The following is a 12,345-nucleotide window of genomic DNA, read 5'->3' on the forward strand; positions in this document are numbered from 1 at the left end:
CAGCTGTGAGTGTGGGCGTCAGGCATCCAGACTGGACCTTCTATTATGATGAACGATCTCACTGCTTTCCTGTGAGTAACCCAGTGAATAGGATTGGATTCGTTCAGTTTTAGAGATACAGTGCTTGCGTTTATTTTGAATTTTGTTCTGACCTTCTGCCAGTTTTCAACTACCTTTTATTGTTAGTAAAGTTTCCCAATTTGACCATTGAAGGGTGTTGTTTTTGTTGTTTAGTCGTGTCCGACTCTTCGTGACCCCCTGGACCAGAGCACGCCAGGCACTCCTGTCTTCCACTGCCTCCCACAGTTTGGTCAAACTCATGCTGGTAGCTTCGAGAACACTGTCCCACCACCTCGTCCTCTGTCGCCCCCTTCTCCTTGTGCCCTCCATCTTTCCCAGCATCAGGGTCTTTTCCAGGGAGTCTTCTCTTCTCATGAGGAGGCCAAAGTATTGGAGCCTCAGCTTCAGGATCTGTCCTTCCAGTGAGCACTCAGGGCTGATTTCCTTTAGAATGGAGAGGTTTGATCTTCTTGCAGTCCATGGGACTCTCAAGAGTCTCCTCCAGCACCATAATTCAAAAGTATCAGTTCTTTGGCGATCAGCCTTCTTTATGGTCCAGCTCTTACTTCCATACATCACTACTGGGAAAACCATGGCTTTTACTATACGGACCTTTTTCAGCAAGGTGATGTCTCTGCTTTTTAAGATGCTGTCTAGGTTTGTGATTGCTTTTCTCCCAAGATGCAGGCGTCTTTTAATTTTGTAACTGCTGTCACCATCTGCAGTGATCATGGAGCCACAGAAAGTAAAATCTCTCACTGCCTCCACTTCTTCCCCTTCTATTTGCCAGGTGGGGATTCATCCAGCTCCCGCCTTTCGCATGATGAATTCTGCATATAAGTTAAATAAGCAGGGAGACAATATACAGCCTTGTCGTACTCTTCCCAATTTTGAACCAATCAGTTATTCATTGAAGGGTGTGTGATGGCAAACATCAGGGTTTTAGAATCCCCGTTGCCTAGAAGATGCTTGAAATTCTTGCTACTGGAAGTGAGGATCAGAGCTATTCTAAGACCATTGTGCTCTTCTGAGGTCTGAGAGACAGATTCATATAGGGTGTGGGCTTTACACTCTGAGTAACTTACAAAGGGATCTGCCAGGAAAACAAGCCCGCTGCTTTAATAAGGCAGTTGCAATGAGAAAGATTGGGCACTGTCTAACCTCCACATCAGCCTTGTGCAAGCAAATCAGGATGAATGCTCCGTAAGCATGTGGTCTCCCCCCAGGAGCTCACAGTCAGGATCCTACCCTGGAACATCCCTCAATGGACCTGAGGGACAGCTCAGTCTGTAGAGCATGAGGCTCTTAATCTCAGGGTTGTGGGTTCGAGCCCCACATTGGGTGAAAGATTCCTGCATTGTAGGGGGTTGGATTAGATGACCCTCATGGTCCCTTTAAACTCTGCCAGCCTGTGATGTATCCCATGGGTAGGCAAACTAAGGCCCGGGGGCCGGATCTGGCTCAATTGCCTTCTAAGTCCGGCCCGCAGACAGTCCGGGAATCGGTATGTTTTTACATAAGTAGAATGTGTCCTTTTATTTAAAATGCATCTCTGGGTAATTTGTGGGGCATAGGAATTTGTTTTGTTTTTTTTTCAAAATACAGTCTGCTGCCCCCCGCTGAAAAAGTTTGCTGACCCCTGATATACAGTGGTACCTCGGGTTACAGACGCTTCAGGTTACATATGCTTCAGGTTACAGACTCCGCTAACCCAGAAATAGTACCTCGGGTTAAGAACTTTGGTTCAGGATGAGAACAGAAATCGTGCTCTGGTGGCGTGCAGCAGGAGGCCCCATTAGCTAAAGTGGTGCTTCAGATTAAAAACCATTTCAGGTTAAGAACGGACCTCCGGAACGAATTAAGTACTTAACCCGAGGTACCACTGTATCCCATCTTGTTCCTCCACTTTTCTTTTGGGCTTGCCCTTCCTTCCTTCCTTCCTATACCACACGGTGGCATCAGAGGCCGTCATTTGCCAAGCCTGCATTCTTGCAACTTTGGAGAGGAGCTGGGAATGTGTGTATCTTTTTTTTTTTTTTTTGCGCAAGTTCTTGGACATCCCAGGCGTCACCCTCCCTTCCGGAATAATTTATGCTAATGTATTCTGCACCCTGTTTCTTGGCAGCTGCTCGTCCCGACAGCCAGCGCCTTCCTCCAAGCGGGAGTCCCCTTCAGAAGCTTCTCAGGACCCCAGAAGTGGGGAAGGAAAACCAACATTTATTTTAAAAAAACCAAACCCTCCCAAACAACCAAAAGGGATTTTCCATCTGAAACTGGCATTCGTGTCTCCCTTACTCCACCCTTGCCTGCACCGCTGTGTGCTGGCTTACAGCCTCTCTCCACCGCATTTAGGAGAAGAAAGTGACGTCTTCTCTTCGAAAGGCAGAAGAAACACAGCGATTCACACATAGGAGTATTTATTTCTGATCTGGAGGCCTTATATCCAGCGGCAAAGTGCATGCGGTGCTTTTACACCTAAAGCTCGGGTGATCGGCAAGTTTACAGCTGGAAGAATATCCCCCAGAAGATCTCTTGACTGAGGTGCTTTTGCTTGGGATTTCCTCAAAGTTCTGGACCAGCCCACCAAAGTCTGATATAGAAGAACTACAGACGCCACCCATAGAATCTCGGTTTCATCTCAGCTCCCTGGAAGATTAGAGACCCATTAGCTCACTGGATTCTCTTTGGGTGCTGGATTCCAACAGCCTTTTGGTCAGGTTTGGGGCCCTTGCCTACTTCTGTCAATCCTGATCTCGTTCTTGAAAAGTCTGCAGGCTGTCTGTCAAGACTTCAACCTCCAACGAAAGTCCCCTCCTCTTCCACCGCACCTCCAGCTTCTTCGATTTACAGTCTACTTCCGAGGGACCGGGCTCTGCGCCATTCTCACCGGGCTGCCAAGATGTTCAGCTGGATGAAGAAGAACGAGAAGAAGAACCCCGAAGTGATCCGTACGGTCACCGAGGGCCTGAAGGACCTCTACAAGAGGAAGCTGCTGCCGGTGGAAGAGTACTACCGCTTCCACGACTTCCATTCCCCGTCCCTGGAAGATGCCGACTTTGACAATAAGCCCATGGTCCTGGTGGTGGGACAGTACTCTACCGGCAAGACCACCTTCATCAAATACCTGCTGGAGCAGGACATCCCCGGGAGCCGCATTGGGCCAGAGCCCACCACCGACTCTTTCATTGCCGTCATGCACGGCGAAACGGAGGGCATCATTCCGGGCAACGCTCTCATCGTGGACCCCAAAAAGCCCTTCCGGAAACTCAACCCTTTTGGGAACACCTTTCTCAACCGGTGAGTGCCCCAGAACTACCCCTTCCCCACATTTTCTGGCCTTTGAGTGCATTCTTTGTCGAGGCTAAGCTCAGAGAGGTGTGTTTGTGTTGTACGGCTGTGCTCTTCACCCCTTTCAGTCTCAGGACCCAACTTTATTAACTTGAACATGCAACATGACACTGGATTACATTATTATTATTTACCATATATGACCATTTTCCCTCTCGGTGTGGATCTGATGCAACACCTCTCTCTTATTTACATTTATACGCCCCACTTTTTCGCCAGCGAGCTCAAGATGGCATACGTGGTTCAACCAGGGGGAAAATAAGAAACTGAGAGAAGCTGAATTTGACCGTCTTAAATTCAGTTCTCCACATTCTCCCAGCAATTTGCGGGTTTTAATTCTAAAAATAACTTCTAGAAGGTTTGCCAGCGTTTTAGTGCTAATGTCTCCTAATATACGCAATTTCCCCCTTAAAATGATGCATTTTTGTAAAGTTCGTTCCTGTGCATTTTTATGCACCCTTTCATGTGCACTGTTTGGCTGGAGAAGCAAATCACAGATTTCAAGGGATAACTGTGCTTCAGCTAGCTTATCGGTTCAAAAAATGCTTTGCTTGTTGAAATGCAGACAAAAGTTTGATTTCTCCCCAGCCCTAGAAGAGGCTGCCTTCCTTTGCATCAGCTTATTCCTGCCTTTCTCCTTCTCTTTAAAAAATGCAGGATGACAAAAATAAAATGTTGGGTGTACCACTTAGTCTGCAACTCAACCTCAGATTAGCACATGGCCCACTTGCAATTCCCTCATGGGCAACCAGTGGCCTAGTACAGTGTTTCCCAGATTTGGGTCTCCATGTGTTTTTGGACTACAACTCCCATCATCCCTAGCAAGCAGGACCAGTGGTCAAGGATGATGGGAAAATTGTAGTCCAGAAACAGCTAGGGAACCAAGTTTGGGGAAGCTGGTCTAGAGGGATGAGGAAAAAGGTTTGCCAGGGTTTAATGCAAACACGGGGAGCCTATGGCCCTCCAGGCATTGCTGGACTCCAACTCCCATCATTCCCAGCCAGAATGGCCAGTGGTCCTGGATGATGGGAGTTCTAGTCAAGGCAATCTCTGGAGGGCGATAAGTTCCCCATCACTGGACTAGGTGGAGCCCAAACTACATTCACTGCTATGTGTCCTTCTTGTTACTGGGTGGGGTGTGTGTGTGTCTGTGGCTCTTCAGATGTCATTGGATTTCATGGAATCATAGAATTGTAGAGCTGGGACCCTGAGGATTATCTAGTTCAATCCCTGCAATGAAGGAACACACAGCTGTCCCTTGGGGAGGGGGGAATCGAACCTGCAACCTTGGCGTTACCAGCAGCACGCTCTAACCAACCGAGCTATCCAAGCTGGCAATTCCAGTTCCATCAGCCCAGCATTTCTGTATAGGAGACCTGATGGGTGTTTTCAGTTCATGCTGCATTCGGTATGGGAGTAAAAGAAGACAATATTTGGCAGCTTCCTATGCTTCTAAACTGGGGGAGGGAGAGGTGATATCCCTCATGCTTTTTTGATCCAGATCCATTCCTAGGTGTGTATTGAATTCGCCCCCTTTCCATTGAGCAGAGGCCCTCAAGCAAATTCCCTCCAAAATAAAATACCAGCCTTAATTATATCCAGGACTTTCAGCTTCAGAACCCCACTCTAACCACTAGGAATTTTGGCATTTCTCGGTTTCTAGTTTTCCAATATTAAGCTCAGCTCTCCGCTTTTCAACAACAGGTTGTGTTTTATTCTAAATAGTGCTCCAACAATTCACCATTTGTGCAACTATCTCCTAATTCACACATGTGCAATTTGGCCCGTTATTCGCATTTTTTGCAAAGCAGTTTTGCCGAACACAAGGCATGTTATTTTCACTAAGGTATTCTCTTTACCTTAGCATAACCGTCAGTGTACAGGTTTGCAACTGGTTTGCAAAACTTGGGGAGTGCCGCGATTTCAAAAGATGGCTGTTTCGGTTTGCATATTGTTTGGGAAAGCAAAAATTAAGTTGTTGTTGTTTAGTCGTTTAGTCGTGTCCGACTCTTCATGACCCCCTGGACCAGAGCACGCCAGGCACTCCTGTCTTCCACTGCCTCCCACCGTTTGGTCAAACTCATGCTGGTAGCTTCGAGAACACTCTCCAACCATCTCGTCCTCTGTCGTCCCCTTCTCCTTGTGCCCTCCATCTTTCCCAACATCAGGGTCTTTTCCAGGCTGTCTTCTCTTCTCATGAGGTGGCCAAAGTCTTGGAGCCTCAGCTTCACGATCTGTCCTTCCAGTGAGCACTCAGGGCTGATTTCCTTCAGAATGGATAGGTTTGATCTTCTTGCAGTCCATGGGACTCTCAAGAGTCTCCTCCAGCACCAGAATTCAAAAGCATCCATTCTTCGGCAAGCAGCCTTCTTTATGGTCCAGCTCTCACTTCCAAACATCACTACTGGGAAAACCATAGCTTTAATTATACGGACCTTTGTTGGCAAGCTGATGTCTCCTTTTTTAAGATGCCTTTGAATGTGAACTGAACCCAATGTGTCCCCCATTTTATAGGTCCTCCACTAGCCTCTACTTCCCCTTCTCAAGCTCGGCCTGGGACTCGTGATGTTCCTCTCCGCCCTCTTGGGTAGCATTCCAGATGCTGCCCAGCTGTTTCACAGAATCAGGGTGTAGGGAATGCAAAAGGCACCTGTTTCCTCCTAGCCCACTCTTTGTGGGGCGAAGAGAAGGAGAGAAAGAGAGGCTGAAGGTCTTTCAGGAGTGAGGAGTGGGGATGCAAGCCCAGCTCTCTGGAACAAAGTGCGATTCTCTGTGCCAGGTTGTCCCCGCAACACCCCATGTCCCAACAGCCTGGAAATAAATCAGCCCTCCAGATGTGCTGGCTTTTGGGACAGATGGGAGCTGTTCCCAGCAGATGAGTGCCAGGGCGAAATGGAGAAACACTGGGCCTTATTAGGGTATGCACGTTGAAGAGAAAGACCAAAGAACGCCTTGACTTTTAGCTACACACAGCAGCCCATGGGCTTGCACTAGGATGACGCAACCTTTTGTCCTTTTCGGCTACAAAGGCGGGGTTGGACTAGATGATCCTCAGGGTCACTTCCAATTCTAAAATTCTATGACTAGGGCATACTCGTCAACTGTCCTGTTTTGAGTGAGAGACCTCAGAATTACAAAAGCCATCACAGCTTCTAACTGGATCCCAGAATGTCCCATTTTTTTGTTCTTGTGTTCTGGCGCAGGTCACCGGACTCCCGCAAGAGCTCGGGACCAAAAACAAACACCCCAATTTTAATTAGCAGGATCAGGCATCCCCAACCTGCGGCCATCCAGATGTTTTGGCCTACAACTCCCATGATCCCTAGCTAACAGCACCAGTGGTCAGGGATGATGGGAATTGTAGTCCAAAACATCTGGAGGGCCGAAGATTGGGGGTGCCTGAGCAGGATTTTGGAGGGGATGCTGAGAAATGCTAGAGTTGAGTGCATTGTTAACAACCAAGGCACTGGGTAGTACAGGCAGAAATCCACTGGTTTTCCACTGCTGCAGCTCCACCTGTTGATTTTCTGCCTGTTACGTAGGTTTAAAAGATTCAGACTGTTTCCTCATTTTGTGTGTGTACGTGTGTGGGGGGGTATTCTTAACAAACAGCACAGACTTCTTTAAAATTACTGTTGGCTGTACTTTGGCCCAGGACAGTGGGAAACTGTGGAATTGGATGTCCCTGGGTATTTTCCGGCAGGTTCTACTTTTAGCATCCTTGTTTATACTGGTTGAGCTGTGCACCTTCCTCCATCCAGGGGTTTGTAAACATGAACTCCTCCCCAGGCGCTGAAGGCAGTCAGATTGTCTCAGTTCTTCATTGGCCCACCCCTGTTCTCTCAGAGGTAGGGATGGGGGAGGAAAAATTCCTTTTCCAAATCTCATTTTAGTGGGAACTCAGCTAAACCTCACTTCCCGAACCAATAGACAAACCGAAACACAAGTGCTCTTCAAAATTTGCACAATTTTTTAGTGTTTTGGGTCACCTACTGATTTGGGAAGGTGCGAAATGAGAACTAACCCATGTCCTGCCCCCCCCCTTTACCTGCCTAGGAGCAAGTTCCAAGGGCATCAGGCTTGGGTATTTCTAGAAACACCTTTCTTTGGGCCACAAATGGGTGGATCTATTCCACCCTTTAAAACAGGGTGCAATTCCCCCCCCCCAACATTCCATTTAGGTTATTTATTGCATGAATTTACAAGTTGCTTATAAAAACACTGAAGTGGCGTAGAATGTAGAAAAACGCCATGAAAATGCCCAACAAATTCAGTATAGAAGTTAATTCATATCGATCAGTGATACAGCTGAGTCACATTGCAGGAAAACCCTCTGTGTTTGGGCTTCAGGTGAGAATGTTAGATTAATCAACCAAAATTTTAGTTGATTGATCTGCGAGTTTTGTAATACTGTGAGGTTTGTTAATCCTTCCCCGAAAGATTCCATCAATGGTGTCTCTGAAAAATTTTACACATCACTTGGGAAGACAGGCGAACTAATATCAGTGTAGAAGCAAAGATCACCAGTGTTGAAGTAATGATTCTTCAACATCAGCTTCATTGGACTGGTCATGTTGTGCAGATGCTTGATGATCATCTTCCAAAGCAACTACTCTATTCCGGACTTAAAAATGGAAAGTGTAATGCTGGTGGTCAACAAAAGAGGTTTAAAGACTGTCTCAAGGCAAATCTAAAAAAAATGTAGTATAAACACCGACAACTGGGAAACACTGGCCTGCGAGCGCTCCAGTTGGAGAACAGCCTTTACCAAAGGTGTCATGGGTTTTGAAGACACTCGAACTCAAGGAGAAAGGGAGAAATGCGCTAAGAGGAAGGCATGTTTGGCAAATCCACACCGTGATCAACTCCCACCCGGAAACCAATGTCCCCACTGTGGAAGGACGTGTGGATCCAGAACTGGCCTCCACAGTCACTTACGGACTCATTGTTAAAACCATGTTTATGGAAGACAATCTTACTCGGCTACGAGGGATCGCCAAAGAAGACGACCACTGAGTCAGGCCACGCTGAGTCGTCTACAATCCCCACAGTTTCATAGCATCATAAAATTGTAGAGTTGGGGTCCTGAGGGTCATCCAGTCCAACCCCCTGCAATGCAGGAATCTCAACTGAAGCACCCATGACAGATGGCTACCCAACCTCTATTTCAGGCAGGAGCTTCTCCTAGCACCCTACCAGGAGACAACAGGAATCATGGGCATAGCCAGGATTTATATTTCAGGGTGTGTGTGTGTGTGTGTGTGTGTGGTAGTCAGGATTTATGTTGGGGGCAGGCAGGACACGCACCACTCACGATCCTCTTCCTTGTCTCTGTCTAGCAGATTCAGAATAAAATATCTCAACAAGAGTTGTTTCTTTTTAAAAAATATATATACAAATCTTAATTAATTAATATAAATATAAATCTTAATTAATTAATTAATTAATATAAATATAAATCTTAATTAATTAATTTAAAATACAATCATACAGTAAAGGTAAGTATAACAAAATTAAGCACAAAAAAGAAAAAAAGAAGAAAAGGGGTTTGTCACCTAAAAAGGTCAAAAAAAGGTTTAAAAGTAACAAAAAAAAGACAATTAAAAGAACCACATATTTATACAACATCATGTCTTAGCCTATAAAGTTTTCTGTGAAAAACTTCCAATCGTTCTCATTATACTTTTTCTATCGTCTTGATTTTGTCGCTCTGTTTGTTTTATATCTTTTCCCATATATACCTCTAAGCTGTTTATTCCATTTATTTATTGTACACAAGTATCATTCAATTCTGCTAGGATGGTATCATTTTGACAATATAGTCATATATTCCTTAAATAACAAGAGTTGTTTCAAATCACTTTCTTTTGACCCCAAGTGCTCAGAAAAAAACCCTGTCAAAATCCTTCTACAATTTCTACTTTTAGTTAAGTACTTTTGTTTATTTACTTGATTTGAGGAGGTCACTGCCACACCCACCCACCCACACCCCCCGCCGCGACACCCATGACAGGGATTGAACCTGCGACTTTCTGGGTGCAAGGCAGAGGTGCTCTGCCACTGAGCTACCGTCCTCCCACTGTTATAACACATCTGGTCTTGGTGCTTTCATCAGAGCTTCCTGATATCCACCAACAGCTTTTTCCCCACGGCCCTTTGTTGCTTATGCTAGCGTGGGTTAACCAGGGAGGGCAAGTTTGAATAGATGGAACCAGTGGGGCGAGCCAAAACCGCAGGAGCAAAGCAGGCAACCTCCCGGGGTGCCAAAATTCCTGGTGTACACAGATATGGAAAGAGGAGGAGGAGGCACAGAGAGAGTTAGTAGCGGCAGTTCGGCAGGCTTTTGGCCAGGGCAGCCCTGACGCTCCAGGGAAGTGTTCACAGCACAACTGAGATCCTTGTGATCTCCATCAGCTGCTGGGTCATGAGCACAACTGGAAACCGGGGGAGTTTTTAAAAGTGACAAGCGCCGAACACGAGAAAACAAGCGCTGCTCCCTTGGTTCTTGGCTGCTCAGAGCGCTGCTCTTATTGCTTCTTGGCGTACGAGGAGCGAGGGGAGGGGTGGCAACGCTTTTAGGAGCCCGGAGCAGAAGAAAAAAGAACAAACAGGCCGGGAAAAGCCGAGAGGGAAGGGCGCACTCGCTTGTTCATTCAAATTGGTATATACTGTATTTTTTGCTCTATAAGACACACCAGACCACAAGACGCACCTAGTTTTTGGAGGAAAAAAACAAGAAAAAAAATATTATGAATCTCAGAAGCCAGAACAGCAAGAGGGATCGCTGTGCAGTGAAAGCAGCGATCCCTCTTGCTGTTTTGGCTTCTGGGATAGCTGCGCAGCCTGCATTCGCTCCATAAGACGTGCACACATTTCCCCTTACTTTTTAGGAGGGAAAAAGTGAGTCTTATAGAGCAAAAAAATACGGTATTTAACATCCATAACTCGACTTCTTCGTTCTTGTTAATCTCCAAGGCAGGCTTACTGGAAAAGCAGAACGAATAGAGGATGCTGGCTTTTCCAAGTCAAGCCACTGGTTCATTTAGCTCTTTATTGCCTGTGCCAGGGTTTTCCAAACTTGGGCCTTTAGCTGTTTTTTGACTACAACTCCCATCATCCCTAGTTAGCAGGACCAGTGGTCAAGGGTGATGGGAGTTGTAGTCCAAAAAACAGCTGGAGGCCCAAGTTTGGGAAACCCTGGTCTACAGCAAATGTCTAGTCCAGACATTTCTCTGATGAAAATAGAGATGTCCTATTCCATAATAATAATAATAATAATTTCATTATTTATAGCCTGACCACCTGACTGGGTTGCCCCAGCCATTCTGGGCAGCTTCCAAAATATAAAAAAATAAAAATAAAACATTAACCAACTTCCCTATACAGGGCTGCTTCAGGTGTCTTCTAAGTATAGCGACTTATCTCCTTGGCTCAGGGGTCACATAACTCCATACCCTCCAACGTTTCTCCGGTGAAAATAGGGATGCCCTAAGGAAAAGCGGAACATTCTGGAATTAAACTAAACTAAACGGCCTCAGTCCAGTATACCTGAAGGAGTGTCTCCACCTCCATCATTCTGCCCGGACACTGAGGTCCAGCGCCGAGGGCCTTCTGGTGGTTCCCTCCCTGCGAGAAGCCAAGTTACAGGGAACCAGGCAGAGGGCCTTCTCAGTAGTGGCACCCGCCCTGTGGAACGCCCTCCCACCAGATGTCAAAGAGAAAAACAACCACCAGACTTTTAGAAGACATCTGAAGGCAGCCCTGTTTAGGGAAGCTTTTAATGTTTAATAGGTTATTGTATTTTAGTGTTCTGTTGGGAGCCGCCCAGAGTGGTTGGGGAAACCCAGCCAGATGGGTGGGGTATAAATAATAAATTATTATTATTATATTATTATTAAATCAGAAACCAGGACTGCTTCTGTAACTCCGGGGCTGTCCCTGGAAAATAGGGGCACTTAAGAGGGTCTGTTTAAAGCATTTGGGTTTTTGTTTTTGCCGCAGAACTTTCCCCGTGAAAACCCGCTCCTTACTGCTGAATTGGAGTAAACTGCAATCCGCAGAAAACTCAAATTGCTGTTTGATTCATTGTTAAAAGAGCGGGTTTTGTGTGGAAAGCACTGGGGCAAGAGGGGGGGAGCCCTTGGACATGGAAGTTCAAAGCACAGACTTGTGCCTAGACAGTGCAGGGCAAAAGATAAGGGTGGATAAGCCCCAATTGGCATGGCTCTCTGGGATTTCAGGCTGAGCTTTCCCTTGTGTTTTCCTGGCTTAGAGTTTTTTCTCCCTCTAAAAGCATAAATCACTTAAACCAAAAAATATAGCTAAATGTGCCTAAACGCTCAGCAGGCACATGAGACACACAGGCATTTATGAGGGTCACATGTGCCAACTGAGCAAGCATTTAGTTATCTTTTTGTTCATTTAGATCAGCGGTTCCCAGTTTGCACTGCGGACCCCTTGTTTTTCAAAAGCCAAGCCAAGGACCCCTGCCGAGACCATATAAGACCGGTCCTGAAGGACCTACATTGGCACCCAGTACGCTTCTGAGAACAATTCAAAGTGTTGGTGCTGACTTTTAAAGCCCTAAACAGCCTTGGCCCAGTATACCTGAAAGAGCATCTCCACCCCCATTATCCAGTCCAGACACTGAGGTCCAATTCTGAGGGTCTTCTGGCAGTTCCCTCACTGCGAGATGTGAGGTTACAGGGAACCAGGCGGAAGGCCTTCTCGGTAGTGGCGCCCGCCCTGTGGAACACCCTCCCACCAGATGTCAAGGAAATAAACAACTACCTGACTTTTAGAAGACATATGAAGGCAGCCCTGTTTAGGGAGGTTTTTAATGTTTGATGTTTTATCATGTTTTTAATACCCTTTTGGAAGCAGCCCAGATGGGCGGGATATAAGTTAATAATAATAATAATAATAATAATAATAATA

The 12,345-nt window shown here is 46.2% G+C and overlaps 1 protein-coding gene across 4 annotated transcripts in view; it reads left to right on the plus strand.

Annotated features, from left to right (window-relative positions):
- Nucleotides 1-12,345, plus strand: part of EHD2 (EH domain containing 2) — a 110,638-nt gene that overhangs the window by 61,588 nt on the left and 36,705 nt on the right. For all 4 annotated transcript variants that reach the window (XM_053401889.1, XM_053401891.1, XM_053401890.1 and 1 more), the window contains one exon: nucleotides 2,186-3,357. In XM_053401889.1, the coding sequence (XP_053257864.1) occupies nucleotides 2,960-3,357 (398 nt within the window). In that variant the 5' untranslated portion in view covers nucleotides 2,186-2,959. The remainder of the gene's footprint in view (nucleotides 1-2,185; nucleotides 3,358-12,345) is intronic.

Source organism: Podarcis raffonei, chromosome 8 (genome assembly GCF_027172205.1).
Source record: "Podarcis raffonei isolate rPodRaf1 chromosome 8, rPodRaf1.pri, whole genome shotgun sequence".
Lineage (NCBI taxonomy): Eukaryota > Metazoa > Chordata > Lepidosauria > Squamata > Lacertidae > Podarcis > Podarcis raffonei.